The sequence below is a fragment of the Rhinolophus sinicus genome, linkage group LG04, assembly GCF_036562045.2.
Source record: "Rhinolophus sinicus isolate RSC01 linkage group LG04, ASM3656204v1, whole genome shotgun sequence".
NCBI classification, from domain to species: Eukaryota; Metazoa; Chordata; class Mammalia; order Chiroptera; family Rhinolophidae; genus Rhinolophus; species Rhinolophus sinicus.
The window spans coordinates 156,237,423-156,251,139 of NC_133754.1; the positions used below are offsets into that span (position 1 = coordinate 156,237,423).

At 51.8% G+C, this 13,717-nt stretch overlaps 1 protein-coding gene across 1 annotated transcript; it reads right to left on the reverse strand.

Moving 5' to 3' along the window:
* Window positions 1-316: 316 nt before the first annotated feature.
* Window positions 317-11,231, reverse strand: NOL6 (nucleolar protein 6). Its single transcript, XM_019734313.2, has 26 exons — window positions 10,957-11,231; window positions 9,893-10,096; window positions 9,693-9,809; window positions 8,438-8,617; window positions 7,896-8,064; window positions 7,521-7,655; window positions 7,273-7,436; window positions 7,072-7,192; window positions 6,792-6,850; window positions 6,607-6,708; window positions 6,307-6,422; window positions 5,970-6,147; window positions 5,689-5,811; window positions 5,367-5,515; window positions 5,140-5,215; window positions 4,768-4,908; window positions 4,503-4,620; window positions 4,267-4,421; window positions 4,002-4,165; window positions 3,437-3,589; window positions 3,094-3,191; window positions 2,221-2,345; window positions 2,011-2,100; window positions 1,429-1,623; window positions 1,211-1,312; window positions 317-1,036 (listed from the first exon to the last, which is right to left on the reverse strand). Exons 1-26 carry the CDS (start codon window positions 11,008-11,010, stop codon window positions 887-889), a joined length of 3,438 nt encoding a protein of 1,145 aa, XP_019589872.2. The 5' UTR covers window positions 11,011-11,231; the 3' UTR covers window positions 317-886.
* Window positions 11,232-13,717: the final 2,486 nt, after the last annotated feature.

Consider the following 13,717-nt stretch of genomic DNA (forward strand, 5'->3'; position numbering starts at 1 on the left):
TCCTGGAGCAGGACTTGGTCGCTCACTTCTGCACGGCCACTGCAGCACAGCGGGGGCAGTTCACGACATGAATGGAGCACAGCGGGGGGGCAGTTCACGACATGAATGGAGCACAGCAGGGACAGTTCACGACATGAATGGGCAGGTGCACAGAGCTGGAGGGGCTGTGACACTGTGAGGCCAAGGCAGCACTCAGTGTGCTTCTGTAGCTCTCCTAGACTGGGGGACCATCTCCCCTTCGCCTCTTCACCCACCCAGCCCCTTCCTATCCTCTGTGCTGGTTTTCCATGACCCCACCCTACAAAGAGGCAGAACCAACACAGGAGGGCATTGTGCCCCTTTAATGTGATCTATTAATCACACATAGCCCCCTTGCCACTCGTCAATGCTGGTACTTGGTGGCCCTCAGAAGTGCCGCATCTTCTCTGGGCTGCATTTCAAGGCTGACAAGGCACTGAAGGGCATGCTGAGGTCCAGGCACACATTCTGGCAATAGGAGGGGGCAGAGCCCCAGCTCTGGGCACATGCCCTCCTCTCCAGGCTTCTTGGAGCAGCTGAGGAAGAAAACAAAAAGTCCCAGGCCATGGCTGACAGGTAGATGGAACTTCTGGGGTCATTCAGTTCCCTCTCTGAGCTGGCTCCCAGTCATCTTCTGGGAGTTCGGTCAGGTCCAGGGGACTCCGTAGGACATCGTGGTCCCTGCCCTAGTGCTGGAGCATCAGACAGAAAACTGGGGCAGGACTTTGACTGGGGAAGATTCCGTATGTTCAGCCAGCAGGCTCTCCATGGAGGTCCATATGCAATGATGGTGGGCTCACCACTAACATCTTGCTCCACAGGTCTGAAGTCCTGCTGTCCAACTGCAGTTTGCTCCTGGGACTGGAGATCACACAGTCCACCTCTCACTTCGGGCCTCCACAGCCTGTACCAGCCCTTCGCCCAGGATGGCAAAGTCCTCCAGGATTGCTTCTACATTGGGCACCATCACCAGCTCCCCACCCTGAGACACCATCATGCGGCCCTTTGTGCTGGAGGCCTGAGGGAATCAGAGAAATGAAGTGTCATGAAGGCACATCCAGAGACACCAAGACACACACACCTCACACCTGACACAGGGTCACTCATAAAGCAGGCCACACACAGACATGCGTGCCCACATGAAACCACATGTACACACTCAGGAACACATGGCTGTCCCCAGCCAGCACACCTTGAAGGGCTGGGGCTGGAAGCTTGTGGGCTTCCAGAGGACACCGATCACCTCTCCGCCGTGCTGGTCATAGAAAAAAAGGGCCAGGTCCCCAAAGGCCTCCTGGGAAAGGGCAGGACAGAGACAAGATTACAAGAGGGCATCTGAGAGCCACCTGCATGGGCCCAGCTCCACCTGGGAATCCCCTCCGCTGGGTCAGTCAGTCCTTCAGGACCTACCCTGAGCTGTGCCACATAGAGCTGAGGAGGGTCATAGCCCAGCACGGGCATCAGGGACGAGGGCCCCGGCTCACTGAGCAGGCCGCGGCAGAAGGAGGCGGCTGGCAAGTCCACCGCCTGGCGGTGCCGGGGAATGTGGCGGGGAGACAAGCGGATCAGCACGTCGTACATGTCCAAAGGGGGCCGGAACACTGTCTGAGGAAGGACAGGGAGTGTCGGCAGTGCCCACTTAGAGTTGGAAGCTGGACCAAAACAACCCCTCCACCTGCCCACCTTGATTCCCACCCCCCCTTTGCGTGACCACACATTATGGGCCTGAATGTTCATTTGAAAGTGGGAACACCAAGATCCAACTGGTGCCACTTTGGGTCTCGCAGGAAGAGCACAGGCTAGAAGCGGGGGCCCTGGTTCTCCTCCAGGCTCCGCCACTGCCAGGCACCTTGGCAGCTTCAACGCCTTCCCTGGATTCAGTCTCACCAACAAGGGGACTGGGCGTCCTTGAGGGCCCCTGGAGCTCAGACTTCTGTAATTCACAGGGAGAGTCCCCAGAGGCCCTGGAGCCAGTCTTGGTCAGGGGCTTACCCTGATGTCCCCAGGCCCCTGGGGATCCATTAGCTGCTTTTCTAGGACAGGTAAGGCCTTAGCTGCCAGGACCACGAGCTGCTGGAGGATCTGGGGGTACACAGACACAGATAGGTCAGGCCTCATCACACGTCTCTCTTAGCTCAGGCAGGGCCTGCTTTTTCCTTGAGGGAGAAAACCACATATTTGGGGGCAGAGATGGGATTGAACCTGGGGCGAGGGTCCATCCTGTGTCCATATAGAGCTTTTGCGATCTTGGGGGGTAATGATGACCATGACAGGAAGTTGTGTCCGAGCTGCCAGGAAGCCCCTGCGGATCTCCACCTGCTCCTCCACTGTGGACAAGAAAGCATCCTGGCTCAGCTTGCCCCTCTCCCCCAGATACTCTCTACTGCCCCAGGTCCTCCTATTGTACACTCAGCAAATTCACATCACAGGATTTTCCAGGTGACAAAAGCAATGAAAGGGACACCGCATATGCCTCAGTTGGGCGGGGCATTAAACTCCCAGCCTCAGACCAGAGGCAGAATTTTCCACTGCCTGGCACCCATCTGGTTTCTGGGCCTATACAAGCTAAGGCTTGCCCCTGGCCCCCTCCCAGCTCCCACACACCTGGGGAATTAGAAAGCTGACACCTTCTTCTCTGCTATGAACAGGAGCTTCTCTTATTACAACCAGAAATCACCACTTCTACCTCCTAAAAGGTCTGGGCATCTATTCTAATCTGGACCCTTTCCTGCTCCCCATAAGACTTCTCACCTGGTGTTCAGATTCCCCTTTCCACTCTCCACCCCTCTTCCCAGACCCCAGGTAGCCCGCTTACCACCCCCAGTCCATTCCATTTCTGGTTACCATGTGGGCAAAAAACATCTCTATAGTCTAAGGGCTCCCTAAAGGCTTGATCTGGGCCTCTTCTTCCTACTAATTCCCCACCCCAAGGCAGTCAGGTTCAGGTACAGATATCTGGAATGGGGAGGCACAGAGAAAACATAGCAGACTGACAGGGAAAAGTCTTGCCTGTCCTACTCTGCACTCCACAAAAGGTAGTTCTTCCAGTAGTCTGCTCCCAGTGCCACCACTTACCAGTAAGCTCACTGTTGAGGTTCACAATAAGGGGGTTGTTCTTCCAATCAAAGGTTGATACCAGGAAAAGGAACCGAAGGAAGCCCACCTGGGGGGAGCTGAGGGGAAGCAGTAAGCAAAGTTGGGGTCCAGCCACACGTCCGCAGGCTTCCTGCATAGTCTAGGGAGCCACGACTCCTTGGCAGAGATTGGGCAGGGGTGGGGGTCGAGAAGTGGGGGGAGGTGTCCGAGAAACCCTCTATCACTTACTTCAGCCATTCTCTCCCATTTAGAGAAAGTGCAGCATGAGAGATAAAAGCCCCAAGGGGAACTTAACTGGCTAGGGAAAAGGTAGAGGAATCACCTGGGAGGCGTGAAGGGCTCAGGATGTAGAAAAAGGGCAGCAGCCACCAGGTCCAGGCTCTCATCGGTGAACCCCTCACCCAAAAGCTGGGCACGCACCCACCGCTTGGCCAGCCGAGCCACACCCGAGAAGGCTGGGTGCTGCTGTTGGAGTCTGTGAGGGGAAGATGGTAGCAGCAATGAGACTTGGGCACTGAGGGCCCAAGAACAGTGTTTCAGTCCTAGCTCTGCTGTTTATTTGACCTTTACCCAACACTGGCCTCCGTGCTAATGCATTACATGTGTAACCTCACGTCTTCCTAACTAATGACCCAAGAGATTGATCCTAGAATTATTCCCATCTTACAGATGAGAAAAATAAGGTCCTGTGGATGGGAGTGGGGAATCCTACCCAGAGGAATTTAGCCAGTGAAGCGGCAGGACCACGATTCTAGAATTTGCCTGACTCCAGAACTCATATCCCTAACTATTACACCATCTGGCTTCCCAGACAGACAGGTGGCCAGGAGAGAAGAATGGGGCAGAAAAAGGTCTATGGACAGAAGAGGCTGTGCCGAGGGCCATACCCATGCAAGGCGCTGGTGAGCAGGGGCAACTGCCTCGTGTCCCTCTCAAGGCGGAGGGAGGCGGGCGTGTCCTTCAGTGAGATCATGCCCTCAGGGCTCCGCGTCTCCTTCAGGACCTGCGGCTCCCGCTGGTAGGCCACACGAATCCGGAACGCAAACCCATCCTGTGGGAAGAGATGGGATGGGATGTACATGTCAGCCTGAGGCATCCTGACACACCTGTCCCCTCCCTCCCTGGGGTATCCCTGCCCTGCACCAGCCTAACCTTGAGGACATCAGTGTGTGTGGCCGTGGCCCGGCACTGCAGCCCATGCTGTTGCATCAGCAGCTCTGCCAGGCGCAGCTGGAAGGCAGCTCGGACCCGTCGTATGGCTTCAGCATCCTGTGGCCACTGACCACTGCCCTCCAGGTGACATACCACTGGGGAGAAGAGTGAGAGGTCTCAGACTGTGGCCAGGGCTGGAAACAGTCCCTCTCACCCCCTCCGAAGAGCTCCCTCACCAGTCATGGGCTCCACGTAGGCCGGACAGGGCTTGTCAGGCCGGGGCAACAGCGAGGCTCGCTCTCGTAGGTGCTCATGGAAGGAGTAGGCTGGCCGGACTGGAGTTGGTGGGAACACCTATGGAATCAGAAGAACTGAGGAAGGGGCCTGGGACTGGAGGGAAAGGGAGCACCTGAGTCAGGCGTTGGAAGGGTGAATACCAGGTGAGTGGAGCAGAGGTGGCGGTCACCAAGCAGAAAGGGCTCCCTGCCTCTTACACCTCACCTCAGTGTAGCGCAGCACTGGGTGAGCTCCCTGCACAGCAGACACAGTCAACGGGAGATCTTCCAGCCCCCACAGCAAGCGGCTGAGGTCATCGTAGCTACGCACCGCAGCTGCCAGGGCCTCCTCACCCGTGCTGGAGTTCTGCGAGGGAGAAGACAGTCAGGAGTCCGGGACCCTACAGAACCCCACCACCACCTGGGATTTTGCCCTGGCTCAGGCTGTTGCTGCAGAGCCAGCGCTCCCTCTTCTGGACACTCTGAGAAGTGCAGCTTCACTGAGGGAAGGGCTCTCCACCCACCACCCAATTCTGCCACATAAGCTACTAGTCTATGATCCCCAGCCTTGATCACAGCCCTGAACCAGGGCCCTTACCTCTTTCAGGCCTTGGATCAGTGCATCCAGGAGGCCCCCCATATAGTGGACGCAGGTGTCTGGGATGTCAGCATGGCTGGAAAAGGGGCACAGACACAGTGTGGCATTGGGTGCTAGGAGTCAGCTGCTGTTGGATGTGAGATGCTCACCCCAAAGCCCGGGTCCGACCCTCCTAAAAGGCTCCCCAGCCCCAGGCTGACAACTGGCATTCCGATGCTAACACTCACAGTGCCAAGAGGTGGGTGACCACCTGGTAGGGAATAAGGCGCTTCTGGAACATTGAGGCTGCCTCCCAGACCACAGCTTCCCGAATGGCTCCATCCTGGAAACGCCGAAGCTCGGAGCGAGATCCCCAGAACTGGCGGAAGTCAGCAGCCTGAAGCAAGTAAAGGGGTGATGGGAGAGATCAACAAAGAAGGGCTCTGAGAAATCTCCCTGACGGGCCTCAATCCAGGTGGCATGAGGACGATCCACCCCATTCCTTCCAGTGCACATGCTGGGCTTCCCAAGACAGGGTCAAATCACCCCTCAGACCCCAGGGTTCCTCACCTCGGGCTGGTCAGCCTCTGGACCCAGCTCAAGGACACTGGTCAGTCCCTCAGGCCGAAGGAGCAATCCCAGCGTCAGGGTCCCCGAGTCCTTGTGCTTTGGTGGATCCTGGCCGATATCCCACTGGAGGGTACAGAAAGGCTGAGCTCAACCCAAGAATCCCCCCACTGAGTCTGGAAACCCACCTTCTAGCTAGAGGGATGGTGTGTCTTTTGTATTTCCTGGAATCCTGGATCCAAGCCCCCTCAGACTCACAAACTCCCCAATCTACACCACCTCACCTCTGAGACTGGGGGCCGAGAGTGGGCGAGCAGGTGCAGCCGGGACCCCAGGCCCTGTTCCAGAAGGGTGGTTAGCGGGCCCAAAGCAGCTGACACATAGTCCCCACCGTGGTCCTGCAGCTCTGGCCATAGCTTTAGCCGGTGACATGCTGTTTGTAGACGACTCAGGGGGCAGAGACTGGGGGTGGGGCATAGAAGGACAGAGGGAGAATCAGGACTGCTGGCCTCAAGTATCTCCCCCGCAACAACCAGGAAAATCTGAGCTGAGGACCTGCGCCCCATCACTGTAGCCCCAGGGAAACAGGACCCGCTGACACACCCTGCCCCCCTAACTCACTGCAGAACGTGGTCAAAAGCCCGGATCATGGGTTTGGGAGTCATCAACAGCAGCTGGAATCCGTCGTCAGCTTTGCTGTCCAGCAACACCATAGACAGCCGTGCCTCGTGTTGCACCTGGGGCCACAGGGATTCAGATGTGAGACTGCCACCACTGTACTTCTCCCCTCATTGACCTGAGGTCTCAGACATGCCTGACCTAAGCTCTTTGGAGAGGAGTTTCTGAGGTTCTGGTACAGGCAGAAGGGACAAAGCCTAGGCTGGGACATCTGGTAACCCAGGAATGGAAGACCATTGGTACCTGGTGGTAAGTGGACGCAGTGACATCAGCACAGAGGTTGAGACGGCCTGAGATATCCAGGAAGACAACAGGAAAGGCCCGGTGGAAGTCAGCCAGGGCCGGCTTGGAGGGGTAGAGAGAAGCCAGTCAGGGCTGGGGCCTTACCTCCAGGCCTCCTTGCCCAGACTCAGCCCTACCCCACTCACCAAGGAGGGATCTGAGCTGAGACATAAACTGATCCCGTTGCTTGTCAGATCTGTTGTGGCTGAAGTGAACCAGAGAACGTGGGTGTGTCAGAAAGTACCCCTGACCCTGGGAACCCAGGCCTAATGACACCCTCCCTCTGGCCAGGTGGCTGCGATTGTCTGCCTCTGACACTCAGTTTGCTCATCGGTCTGATGGCAAGAAAACTTATAATCCCTGACAAGATGAGAGGATTCCCAGGATGAGTGGAATCCTTGGCCTTTCCAAGTCTAGCCATCTCACCCAGAAACTGCAGGACGCTTCTCAGAACCTGGTAGCCGCTCATAGTGGTGTGGATCTTGCGTGTGGACACAAGAAAGGCAACCAGCATGGAGACAAGGAACCCGCTAAATCCTCCCAGGCCCTGAAAGAAAGACAGAGGCCCAAGCTCGGAGCCAGCCCACCACTCAGCGAGGCAGGGAAGCTGGGTCACTCCCAACTCACCTTATCCAGTTCCCGCTGCCGTAGCCAGACCTTCAGAAGTGCAATACCATCCTTCAGCCCCAAGGCTGAGCCTAGCACGGTTGACAGCAGCTGCACATGGGACTCGAGGGCTGTGTCTTGCAGGACCCATGTGTTATAGTGAGGGGTGGGGGGCTCTGGACTACCTGTGGGAGGAAAGGAAAAGCCATGAGAAAAGTCCTCACAATACCCTTGCTTCCAGCTCCACCTTGACACCAATGCCTGCTCACCATCCCCTGGAGGACTCTGCCCTCGGTACCAGGCAGAGCGCACATTGTTCTTGGATGGCAGCAGGCGGCACGGGCGGAAGAAGTCAGGTGGAGGGCATGGATGCAGACGTACAGTAACCAGTCGCTCATTCTTCCCTGGTGGGGGACAAGGGGTGCTAAGACCCTATAGCCTCCTCGAGCCAGAGGGACCCCTGTTCCACCACCCCCCTCGCTAGTTGAGGGCCCCTTGCACTCCCACCTCAGAATTTGAGTTCCCTATACCTTCGCCCTCAAACTTGAGGCCCAAGCCTCTCACTTTGGACTTGAGGGCCCTGTGCCTCCCCCACTGGATTTGTCATCCCATACTGTGCCCTTAGCCCGGTGTGTGCCTCCCACCATGCGGCCGCAGCAGCAGTGAGGGTTTCAGGTGGCAGCCATTGGTGTAGGAGAAGCGAACACTTCCAAAGAGGGGGTCTTGGGACAAGTGGTGAGCCAAGTGCGCCAGGTAGAGAGCACGCTTGCGGAAGTAGCGCTGGTTCAGCCCATCCTTGTCTTGTAGGATCTCCTGGAGGGGGTCAGGAGAAGAGAAAGATGGCCAGGGACATAAGTACTTGCTGTTGGAGAGCTTGGGGGCCAAAATGAAGCCAAGGTGAGAGTCATAGCTTAGCAACCCGAGGAATTCTCTGCTGGCCAGAGCATCTGAGTCAGGGCTAGCAACACAATACCCAGTTCACAAAGGTCTAAAGGAGCAGCATTTGGCCCAAAGGCACATGTAGGTGGCCCTCTAAAGATGACTGCAGTGGTCTGCTTTTGATTTAGAATTCAGATTTCAATCTGCTGGCAAGTATCAGGTAGGAAGGAGAGAAGGAGAGAAGGACCCAGGGATTTGTCGGTGGCACAGTGGCAAGCCTCTTCATTCCCCAAACTCTGGATCTCACCCTGGGCATGGTCAGTGCTACATCCACATTGATGTCCGGCCGGATGCAGGTGCCCAGAAGGTAGCTGCCCACAACAGTGACCTGGGCTGGGGGCAGGAATCGGAAACAGCCTTTCACAGTATAGGGCACTTGATGGAGAGGGACTTGAACCCCATCCGGGAGCCATGCCTGGTCAATCAGCTGTGGGGACAGAGATAGGGATATATACTGATTTGATTGGCTTCTGAACACGTTCCCTTGATGGCTAGTAGACATCTTAAATTCAACACATCAACATATTTAAAACCAAACTCCTGATCTTCCTATAAACACATCTTCCCCATTAAGGCAACTCCAAACCAATTGCTCAAGCCAAAAACATTTAAATCACCTTGTCTCATCTGTTAAGAACAACCATTTCACTTTTAAAAGGCATCCAGACTCTGACTACTCTACTTCTCTACCCTAGTCTGAGACACCACCATTTTTCAGTGAATCACTGCATAAGAGGTTCCTGACTAGTCTCCCTCATTATACCTTTGTCCCCCTCCATTCTACTTCAACATAACAGTCTGAGTGAACTGCTTAAAATTGAAATTACATCACATCACTGCTCTACAAAACAAACCGTGCAGTAGTCCCCCATTTCACCCAGAATAGCCAAAGTCTTTGTTTTGGTGCACAAGGACCTGAATGAAATGACCTTTCCTCCGTTACCTTTCTGAGCTCATCTCTTTTTATCTTCCCCTCATTCATTCCAAGGAACGTACCAGACCTACTTCTGCCTTTGAGCCTTGGTGTTGGCTGTCTCCTCTTCCTAGAATGCAATTCTTCCCTTAGATATCTACATGGCTGACTCACTTCCTTCAAATCTTCACAAAAATGTCACTTCAATAAGGCCTAACTCATCTACCCTATTTAAAATTGCAAACCACTCCCAACTTCTGATACTCCCACAATCCTCTTGCTTTGTCCTATTTTTTTCCTCTTTCAATAGTGCTTACTACCTTGTAATGTTGATCATCTTGCTTATTATCATTGTCCATGACCCCAACACTAGAACATAGGCTGCTCTGTTCACTAATATATCCTAAGAACACAACTACTGCAAGGCACATAACTGTTTGTTGAATGAATGAACATGTGATTGACCACACTCCCCGCTGAGCCTCCTGGCAGTGAGAACCAGCTCCAGAGAATAGCAAGGCCCCTGTTTCAGATGCCCCCACTGAGGACTTCCTCTGGGCTTTCCAGTTCCCCATACCACCAGCCTTACCTCTGTCTCAGGGGTTGAGGGCACCCTCATGATCCGCTGGTTGATCTCCCGTAGGAAAGCATCAATCCGCTCCTTCTTCTTCTCTGACAGCTTCACTTCCTTCAGTAGCTCCTCTACCTGTAAAGGATTAGGGGAGAGTCCTTCAGCTTCAGGATCTCAGACCTGCCCCCCTAACCTAAACCCCAGCTACCCTACAGTACCTGTAAACGAAGCAAGCTAGAATGGAATAGGCTTTCGGTTTCCCGAAGGTGATTCAGCTCCTCACTGGTAGGATCCTTGTATAGTTCTGCCCGGCTGAGCTTCACTGGCCGCAGAAGGCCCTCCATTGAAGATCCAGCCACTGTACGCTTCTTTGATTCCTTCTTCCCGTCCTTGGCTGTGCCTTCCAGAGATGGCTCCATCACCTGCGGCCAGTGAGAGGGAAAAGACAGTGTGAGGTCACAGATGTCTAGAGTCCACTACCTGAAGTGTCACCATGATAGGATGTGGGTAAAAGCTTCATCTGCTCTTGGTCTCTCTTTTGAATGGGAGTGAGAGTGTTAAAACTCAGGATAATCATTACTTAGAACATTACTGAGTTCTAGGCTGAAAACTCCTTGAGTTGAGGGCTCTCTGTCTACCTGACAGCACAAGCATGGAGCTCTGCTTGCAGCTGGTAGGGGGAGTAGCTGACTGGGTCCTGCCCTAAGCAATGCCTGAGGTCCTTCTACTTCCATGTACCATGCATCAGGGCGCTTCCTCTTCTGCTGGCTTAGTCCTGGGACTTCGCAAATGCCATCTCCACTCTTGCTCTGTTCAAATCCTGCCAGATTCCACTTCCCCTAGCAAGCTCTGACTATAGACTGTATACATTTGTACTCCATTAGTGATGGAAAGAACAAGAACCTACTGGCTCTGGAGAATATACCAAGTCACCCAATCCTCACAATAATCCTAGAAGAAAACGGACACTTGAAGGTCTCATGAGGTCGAGGTTTCACAGTTCATATGCTTATACTGTGAGAAGGCTTCAAACCGTGGTCTGCAGGATCCCAAACCTTCCTTCTTCCTTCCAGCCCTGGACCCCGGCCCCGTCCATAGACCCACTCCAGGGAGAGCCTTACTGGAGCACTCCAGGAGCGCCACCATGTGCCCCAGGCTGGAAGCATCAGGCGAATGGAGCTCCTCCAGAGGGAATCGCCCTCGAGCTCCTTGCTGGCGAGCGGTCAGGCTCTGCCAACCTCCAGCACGTTGAGCATCCCTTCTTCCCAGATGGCTCACCCACCTCGGGTTCCCCAGCAGCTCCACGAAGCTGCGTTCCCGCAGGCGCCGGTCCCATCCCTCCGGGTCCAGGTCTCGCTCCTGCACTTGGGGTTTAAAGCCGGCGGCACTTCTTCCTGCCGTGACAGATCTGCCGAGACCTCTCCACAGAAGCTGGACCCCTTCAGCACTTCTGCTGCACACCCCGAGAGACTGCCTGGGGAACCCCAAGATACCTTGCTAGGACAGCCCCAGAGGATTGGTGAGGTGCCTCAATCAAGCCTCGTGCTGCAGGACTCCGCCCAGCTCCGGAGCCATTGGGTGAGTGACCGAGGACTTGCTCCCCATTGGTTCTGTCACTATCCAGGACCGCCCGCTATGAGGGAGGGGCTAAACAGGGTTCGATTTACGGTCTCTTTGCGACATCAGACCGGAAGCTTTCCGGTCGCTTGGCAGTCGCTTCCTTTTCCTCACTTCCTTTACGTGGGTCAAAAGGGGAAGGGCGGAACCAATTTGGGCCCTCTGGGAAAAGTTTGTTTATTTACACCAGTGATCTGTCGTCTTTTCTTCATCTACCACGTTTTAGCAATTACCAATGTTGTCAGCTTTACCTCCAAAATGTCTTGAATTTATTCACCCTTTTCTGTCTTTGTTGCCAAGTTTAGTCCAAGTCACATTATTTTGTCTCTAGATTATTATAATAGTTTTTCTCCAGTGTATTATTAAAATTTCCAAATCTACTGAAACATTGCAATACTAAATATAATGAACGCCCATATAATTATAGTCCAATTATAAAATTCAGGAAACTTAACCTTGATTCAATACTATTATGCAAAGCCCATATCCCACTAATATCCTTTATGTAGTAATATTTTATTTCCTGATGCAAGATTATACATCAATTTAGTCATGTTTATTTTCTCTCAATTTTTTTCTGAGCCCTCCCTTTTTTGGTCTTTTATGACAATATTTTTGAAGCATATAGGACAGTTTAATAGCTTTTTCTTTAATTTTTTTTTATTGAAGTACAATATACATACAGAAAAATTCACATAAGGGTATAACTTGAATATTCACAAACCAAACATAACTCATGTAACCAGATCCCAGAAAAGAATCTCCCCTCATGCTGCCTTCTAGTCATTACTTCCCAACAGTAACCACTATAGATCAGTTTATGCAATAGCTTTTAGAGGAACTTTCGCAAGAGTGGATTTGTCATTCAGTCAATTTCCACATGGTTGCCAGAATGAGTTTTCTGAAACTAAAATACTATCATGTTACTCTCCTTTTAAAAACTCGCTAGTGGCTCCTGTGAAAATTAATAAAGGGAAACCTCACTAAAATGGAGTCAGGAGGCTAGAAAGGGAAACTCTCACACAATTACCACTCAATGTCAACTACAGGAAGAATTGTCAATTACAGACCCTAACAGAAGAATCATCAAAAGGAAAGAATCGACTTTAGGCCCCAACAAGAAAATTGTAGTGCATCTCCTACAAGAAATCAACTACCCCAGCAACTCAGCCAATAAGAAACGGTCTTCTCCCTGAATTCTTGCTTTTCTCCAATGGACTTTCATTCAGAACAATCCCTCTCAACTTCCTCCTTTTTTCTCCATAAAATTATGCTCCTCTCTTCTGCTTGTTGGACTTGCCTATGGCTTTTGCTATGGCTTACTTGTCCCAAATTGCAATTCTTTGCTCTTCCCAAATAAACTATTTTTGCTGATAAAATAACTGCTTTATTTTTAAGGTCAACACTCACAACTGTTTTTAGAATGAAATACAAATTTCTACAAGGCTATCATCAATATGGTCCCTCATTCACTATCCCATCCGTTATCTTGGTAACTCCACCCTTGCTCACTTAACTCCAGCAACATCAGCCTTCTTTCAATTCCTTGGTTGTATCAAGTTCTTCCTCACCATAGAAATTTGAGCTAAGCTGTTTGCTGTGCCTGGAATGCTTTTTCTTGGTATTTTCCCCTTTTTGTCTTTCAGCTCTCAGAATAAATATCACCTCTTTAGTTAGGCCTTCACTGACCACCCAATCTGAAATATTTCTTCCCCTATCACACCATTTATTTCCTTTTTAGTGCTTTTTAAAAAAACAACATTTGATTGTTTATCAATGGTCTGACATCTCTTTGCCTTTGACTGGGAATCCATGAAAACAAGGACCAGTTCTACATGCCCAGTACCTAGCGCACCATAAATAATAAATGTTTACTGAATGAATTAATGTGACTGCTGTTAACCTTCCAGCCTTGTCTCTTACCATTGCCTCCGTCAAATTTTATGCTCAGCATACTGAACTATTTGGAGTTTCCCTACTCTATCATCCTTTCTTGTCCTGGCCCTCTGAACTTTCATCCTACCCTCTTTACTTAGAATGTTTATTTTCCCCAGCTTTATTGAGATATAATTGACATATAGCATTGTTTAAGTGTAAGGTGTACAATGTGATGATTTGTTACACATGTATATTGCAAAATGATTACTACAATACGGTTAGCTAATATATTTAACACATCCTTAACCTCACGTAACCATTTGTTGTGGTGGTGGTGGTGAGAACATTTAAAATCTACTCTTTTAACAACTTTCAAGTATACAATACAGTATTTTTAACTATAGTCACCATGATGTACATTAGATCCTCAGAAATTATTCCTCTTATAACTGGAGGTCTGTACCTTTTAACCAACATCACCTCATTTCTCCTCTCCCCCCACTCCCCAGCTCCTGCAACCACCAGTCTACTTTCAGTTTCTATGAGTT